Source organism: Hordeum vulgare, chromosome 2H (assembly GCF_904849725.1).
Source record: "Hordeum vulgare subsp. vulgare chromosome 2H, MorexV3_pseudomolecules_assembly, whole genome shotgun sequence".
In the NCBI taxonomy this organism is placed as follows: Eukaryota; Viridiplantae; Streptophyta; class Magnoliopsida; order Poales; family Poaceae; genus Hordeum; species Hordeum vulgare.
In genome coordinates this window covers 475495458-475502687 of record NC_058519.1, presented here as the reverse complement: position 1 = coordinate 475502687, position 7230 = coordinate 475495458, and the positions used below count along the sequence as shown (strand labels likewise).

The following is a 7230-nucleotide window of genomic DNA, read 5'->3' as shown; positions in this document are numbered from 1 at the left end:
ATAGGACTGCGGTTCAACCCACAATGTTGTATGGCGCTGAGTGTTGGCTGATTAAAAGGCAACATGTGCTACAGCTAAGTGTGATGGAGATGCGCATGTTGAGATGGATGTGTGGCCACACAAGGAAGGACCGAATCCGAAATGATGATATACAAGATAGAGTTGAGGCAACACCAATTGAAGAGAAGCTTGTCCAACATCGTTTGAGATGGTTTAGGCATATTCAGCGCAGGCCTTTAAAAACCCCAGTGCATAACGGACGGCTAAAGCATGCGAATAATATCAAGAAAAATCAGATAGACCGAACTTGACATGGGAGAGTCCGTAAAAAGAGATCTAAATGATTGAAACGTCACCAAAGAACTAGCTATGAACAAGGGTGCATGAAAGCTTGCTATCCATGTGCCAGAATCATGAATTGGTCGCGAGATCTTATAGGTTTCACCTCTAGCCTACCCCAACTTGTTTGAGACTAAAGGCTTTGTTGTTGTTGTTGACGCCTTACACCATCAATTATAATCAGACTATGGGATGTGCATTGAGAAGAATACCACCTTACAACGCTTCAAATCTACTCCTACACAATATCTTCTGTGGAGTATCAGAGATTCTAAGAACCGGCTGTTTTGCGAAGATTGCTTGCGGACCCACGCCTTTTAGCTGAATCATGGACCGTTCTGCAGGTATAACACTCCATTTTGTTCTCTAGGGTTCACATCTTCTTTTGCTTTCAGAGGCGTCGAAGCCAAGTTCTTGATAATCGCAGCAGATAGGTCAAACTCAGCTTTGTACTTGCAGCAGCTGGCCTCGATCCACTGCTCTGCAAGGCTTGTTGATACATTGTCTTGGCTGTCCCTCTCATGTTCTTCAATCGCTGGCCTTATCTCGTCGTACAGGGCATCGATTTCGGCAGTCGCCTGCTTCTTCACTTCCTGCGACATTGGATCAGAAAAAGAGCCGTTACTGTGCAATATTTACAGCTTTCCCCTGCAGTTTTCAGGACTAGTGGGTTACTGTTAGTTTTCTACCTCACAGAACAATATCTCCTGGCGTGCCGCAGCTGATGCTAACCGGGCACAAATATCTGCAACATTCAATTGCTTGCGCAGACCACGTTTAGCTTTGCCACCACGAAATTTGGGTTCGGGTCTCGCCAGGACCAATTCGGTATGATGGTTGTTGTTCTGGGGAGAACTTTGATTCTCAAGCTTCGCAACTTTATGCATGGAATTCTGTACAGTGTCATCAGAATATTGTGCACCATATTCAGTCAATCCATTCTCCATAATATCAACTCCCACTGGAACAGCTATCAGTGGTTCAATAGTCATTGGTGTGAGGTTATCTGAGCTTGCCGTCAATGGTTCAACACTCAATGGCGTGAATTCATTTGAGCTTGCAATCTCAAGATTCTCAGTGGTATGTACTATGTTGCTGTTATTTTCTTGGGTGACTGCCTCATCTTTTGCTAGAATGGTGTCCTTCGGAATGCTTGTATGTTCGTCATCGGTAGAGTCATAAAGAGGGATATTTTCAACAGAAAACCTGCCATTTAAGATGGAAAATATTTGCTGCTTAACTGATGCACAGAACCGTTGACATTTTAGCACTTCCAATAATAAACGTTTACTTATCACGATGAGTCGACATGAGCAAAAGAGGTCAGAATTTTTATGTATTGCCTAGTATTTTCAATTATTTGTGATGTACGTATTTACTTTTTAACTGGTGCTCAGGATTGTTGTCTCCATCATTATTTCAGCACAAGTTCACTCTCAGGACAAGTTGATTTGGGCAACAGAGGTCTGAATACTTTTACTGACCAGTGGTTCTCAATGCTGATAAATCAAGACACTAAAGTAGCAAATACTAGTTGAGGAGCAGTGAAAGGTTCTGGTTAGGTCTCTTATTACCCGCACAAAAGGTTGATAGCAAATAATCATCCACGTAGTGAAAACTATCTAAGCATATGTATCCTTTGAGCAAACCAGATCTTAACTAGCAAATTGTCCAGGTAAGTTAAATGATAGCTTCTCATCAGCCTACGTCAATTAAGCAAAATTCTAAACGACCATCGGTGTGTCAACTTTTATTCTGTACAGCAGACTAACATGCAAGCACAAGGTTACCACAGAAGACTAACATACAAGCACAAGCTTACCTGTCATCATCGTCTTCCCACAGATATGTGGCCTCCTAAAACATGACAGACAATAGAGCACACATTAGGCAAGTGTTGGACGTTCCAAATATTGACTTAAAAGGAAGATCCAACAATGACCACAAACAAATAAGTCCTATTAATGAGAGATGACTGATTCGCTACACTACATTAACCATGAAGTGACTATTGCAAACAGTGCTCCTAGTTACACTAAAATCTCCCAAGAAGGACAGCACAAAAGAATTTTTAGATGAAGCAACACAAAATAGTTGTGTCAGCACACATGCAAGGCGACAAGCCAAAGAACTATCAATGTTTTTGTTCTGGAGCATCATCAGTCTAAGGGCAAGAAGGGCCAAACTCTACAGTAAATCCCTGCAGCTTTAATTGAATGGTCAGAAAGATAACAGTGCTTTCTTTTGCCAAACCCTACTGTCAAAACTCAAGCTGAAATAGGATCTCTTAAGTTAATGAGATGTTTACAGCATATTGTTCCACCCACCTGGAAACCACGTGATTTTGCCCCAAGAAACCCTGAACATCCGGTAGCTCCACAGAGGCACCGCACCATCACACCACCAAACCACTCAAAATTATAGTCATAGGATAATTCCGTTCCAATAGGAACATCTTGCTTTGCAAAAATGCCAACTCTTACTTCCCCGAGGACGGTCCATTTTCTTGTCTCACAGTTCGGCTGGCTGCACGTACAATAACAAACTGTTTCATTTTATCACTAAGATGGAAAAGGAAGCATAAAAGCTAATGATGGAATAATGAAAAGAAAAGAAACAAAATAGTAAAGGACTGTGTGTTTGCTACAAACATACCATGAATGGTTGATAAATCTGGCCAGACTCCCTTTCTTTGTTGCATCAATAGACTCATCAGCATTGAGGTAAATAATATAAGACTCCGTTAAACCTAATGGGGAACAGCAGACAAATTACTAAATAGAGGGCAAAAGGTGCGACAATTCCATTACTGGAAGGAGTGTTGTAACTGTGTACCCTGGTCTTCGTATGCTTGAGATCTCCGCTTGGCTTCCTTCCATGATATTACTTCTCCACAATATTCACTAACAAATTGTCCAGCCTACAAATACCATTAAGACAAAAGACATACTTGACTAAATGGGATGTGAGCAGAACAAACATAAAAATAGATGTAGTCACCGACTCACTGTAATATTTTCATCAGCCAAAAGACCCCATCCACGCCCTTCAGTTTTTACCAGCCTTGTTCTAGCATATTGACTTTTTTGAAATCGCTACAAAGACGAAAAATGATGAAATGGCAAAAAAAGCTTATAAATAAACTGGAAAACACATCAAGTAACTTCTAGCACAATTTACCACTAGTTCAAGATTCACGGCATTGCAACACTTCACTTTAAAACTCCATCAAAAGTTTGAAAAGCAATAAAAGGCATTTAATTTCGTGGTTATAATTGGCAGGATTTGAACTCAGAGTGATACAGAACCTTCAAAGGATTTGAGGGAGGATTTAGAAACGATCCTTGGACATCTAAATACTGGTTCAACTAAAGCAAACTGTGCATACACATCTTTTTCCTTCTTGCCAGTAGCTCCGTGCAAATCAACATCAACACAGATCAGAAAAAATGACCAAACAATCACACAGTGGTAGCACCAATACGGCAATACCTAAAAAACAAAACGTGAAAACCACTAACCTGGTTCTTGCAATATACACCACAGCGGCAATAGCCAGGAGTGCACTCTGTGTTAGTCGAGACATTCCAGCACCTCTCTCCACATGCACTATCTGGATCCATCAAATCATACTGGCACTCGCACACAGCTATGTCCTCCTCCTTCTGCCGCTTATGCCTACAAGCAGCAATACACCAGTATGAGATTCACATTGGTTTGTAAAACTGCAAGACACAATGCTTCCTTCCGCAGTGGGTTGATAATAGGAACAAAATGTATACACAACAAAACTATCAACCTTCTGTATGAAAAATCATTAGTCTCGATATGGATGTAAAGTGGTGGCTCTATGGGCTCTTCCTCCTGAAACAGAAACAACTCGAACAGTTCAGTACAGAGACAACAAAACCACTACAGAGGCGTTCATGTGGGAATGAAGAAATGTGTTTTGAACCAGCAGTAATACCATTTGCGATGCCAATTCTTGGACGGTGGAGCAACAGGACCTCGACCTAGAAAGTAGGGGAACTGATCAACTAACTGAGGCTGCAATTATAGCATGTTAATAAAGTGGTGGACGACCGAGTGCCGTAATTAAAAATCTTGGAGCAATTTGTGTAATCGTGGCCCGTTCAACAATGTGAGTGGGATTCATAATCCATCGATTGGGGGAGAAACGGAACTAGGGCATACCAGGACGTCTGGATCAAAGTGGTGGGGGAGGTCCTGCTGGTGGTGCTGGTGGTGCTGGTGGTATTGGCGCAGCCCGTCCGCTACTTTCAGTCGCGTCAACTCACCGCCCCCTCGGCGTCCGAGCTCCGGCCGCCGCCTTCGTCCAACACCGCTGCGTGCAAGGCCCGAGGTGGGAGGCTTGCTCCGCTCACCGCCGAGAAGACCCCGAAGCTCCGCCGCCGAGAGGTGCCCCGACGCCTCTGCCCTGATCTCGAATAACAAGCAGCAGAGGGAGGCCGGAGGCCAGCGAGGGAGACGGTGAGTCGGTAAGGGAGAGAGGGCGGGGAGGCGAGGGAGGAGGGAACAAGCGGTGAAGGGGGGGCAGGGCGGCGCGGCGTGGGAGAGGGTCGCGTAGAGTTATGCGCCTCCTTTGAACGAAAGCGTATATCCCTTATTACGCGTACTCAACTGTAATACATTAATAAGATTAAATAAAACTGCAACACATCTTTTTTATAAAGGACACTTTTTATTGACTTAAATGGATTCACAAAATAAGTAGACACCTGACCTCTGCATGCCTAAAAAACACACAGCTAACATCAACACACACATAAATAATAACGCCAACTAAGAAAAAAGTCATACAATATCAAAGCTTTGTCTGAGCGGAGAAAAAAGAAATAAAAACAAAGCGACCAAAGCAGCGATTGACGAAATACAAAAAGTATCATCGGTACTAACCATATCATGACAACATAAAGACTATTAGAAACATTCTCTAACAAAAACATTTTGAGGAAGAAAACGACGCACAAGTGTGTGTTGTTTATGGATCCAACTTTATGCAAATACATGAATACCCTCTACAACTTTATACAAAATCAACGACAAATAATATCAATAGAAGGGATACATTATTTTTCTATGTACCCTTAGTGGTATAAAGAAAAACACTAATATGCTCTTTGGTTGGGACCATAAGGCAACGCACTCTCTTCATTTTCTTTATTCTGCATATTAGTTTTGTGTGAAGCCAAACTTTGGTCAAGTTTGTAGAAATATTATATTAACATATACACCATCAAATCAATAACATTAGATTTATTGTTGAACATTTTTTTCACGTCATATGGATTTGTTAAAAAATAAAAAGGAAATTGAAACCCTCGGCCTATGCATCGTTGTGATGCACACAAACATTTTTATTAATTAATAAACATAGTAGAAAAAAATAATTACCGATGAACCATTACAATATTTGAAATAAATACCTACGACTAAGTTGACTTCTTCTACGACAACACCTTCAAAAAGGCATAAATGTCCTTTCATCATCGTCGACGGTCTAATCAAAGAGATGCCATGAACAATGATTTTCATCACATGTGCTCGGACCAACCAATGGAGAGAAGTACAACTGCAAGTAGACAACACATTCAACAAGGTAATGATGCAAATTCATCGTTGTTGATCCCAATCAATAAAGGTCGGGACAAAAGTTTTCACCACGGACATGAAGCGGTACTCCAATCAGCATCTTGCTGATAGATGATCGATAGTCGCATTCGTCGGTACTTTGTGCTTGGAAAAAAGACACTAGACAATTGGTGGGACATCTTCACACCTTTGACGATTCCCCGGTCGCTAGGGGTCATCCATGTCTTGTCGCGGAACTGGTCGTAGCCACTCCGCATCATCGTGAGTCACACTGAAGCATCCACCATACCGTCATGGATTTGTTATTGTAAATGTTCATACTGTTTACTATAAACTTAGTCAAACTTTATAAATTTTGACTTCAATCAAAGCTAATACGTGGAGTAAATAAAAATAAAGGGGTACAACACAAGGTGCTTATAGAAATGGGTTGAATTTTTCTGAAGTGTTGACGCTTATTTATATAACAGCACTCTCTTAGGCACATATGGTTTAGAAATAAGTGTTGACACTTAATCAGAAATTTTTACTAATACCTCTTGGAGTGTCTTGCATTGTGCGTAGTCTTAGGTTCATAACCATAAGCATCGCTTCTTTGTGGTACTATTTTCAAACTTATATAAGAAACACCTTGCAAGGAGGGGTTGCGAGGGCACCCTTGGTGAGTAGAGTCTATGGAACAATTTCATGAGCGTGCATGTCATCTTATCTGCTTGTATCAAATTTCTCAAAAAGAATCATGAAGAAATTATAATGAACTTTGATATCCAGAAAAATGGAGTAGAATAAATAAGCAATTGAATTTTACAAGAACAAAACTTTCATATGGAATAAGAAGAGAAGAATGCATGGCTTTGTCAAATGAAAGGGTCTATCAGAAAACAGTTTTCCAAGAATAAATAAACAATTGAATTTTACAAGAACAAAACTGTTTTTTGATAGACCCTTTTTCGGAGTGAACTAACGAGTATTATGCTATTTGTTCTTATTTAGTTGGTTATATTTCATATGGAACAAGAGGAGAAGAATGTGAAGTTTTTTCAAATTATGTCTTTTAAATGAAATGCAACGGTCCATAGTACTAGTACTTGCTCTACATCCAATTTTGATTCACAAAATTATCAAAACATGGGAATAGGAAAAAAATGTAGGAATAGAATGGCATGTCCTCTTGTATAGTACATCATTACAAAACTATACGCACTAGAGAATACCTGCGCATTGTTACAGAAATTGGTTGATGTTTAAGTCACTAGGGCAGGCGCCTGGTATACAAAC

At 40.7% G+C, this 7230-nt stretch overlaps 1 protein-coding gene across 2 annotated transcripts; it reads right to left on the bottom strand.

Moving 5' to 3' along the window:
- Positions 1 to 325: 325 nt before the first annotated feature.
- Positions 326 to 4900, bottom strand: LOC123426724 (histone-lysine N-methyltransferase ASHH1). 2 transcript variants are annotated; one of them, XM_045110597.1, is made up of 11 exons: positions 4534 to 4900; positions 4307 to 4386; positions 4139 to 4203; positions 3861 to 4017; positions 3348 to 3434; positions 3175 to 3259; positions 2995 to 3088; positions 2667 to 2865; positions 2162 to 2196; positions 1029 to 1545; positions 326 to 932 (listed from the first exon to the last, which is right to left on the bottom strand). In XM_045110597.1, the coding sequence occupies exons 2-11, from the start codon at positions 4307 to 4309 to the stop codon at positions 666 to 668; spliced, it is 1509 nt and encodes a 502-aa protein (XP_044966532.1). In that variant the 5' UTR covers positions 4310 to 4386; positions 4534 to 4900; the 3' UTR covers positions 326 to 665. The 2 variants fall into 2 exon arrangements, with proteins under 2 accessions (XP_044966532.1, XP_044966531.1); XM_045110596.1 differs by having other exon boundaries at positions 4307 to 4352.
- Between the last annotated feature and the right edge of the window lie 2330 nt (positions 4901 to 7230).

Coding starts and splice junctions, on each gene's coding strand:
- LOC123426724 (XM_045110597.1), bottom strand. Junction 2,197..2,666: donor CAAAATCACGTGGTTTCCAG/GTGGGTGGAACA, acceptor GTCATGTTTTAG/GAGGCCACATATCTGTGGGA. Junction 933..1,028: donor AGGAGATATTGTTCTGTGAG/GTAGAAAACTAA, acceptor CCAATGTCGCAG/GAAGTGAAGAAGCAGGCGAC.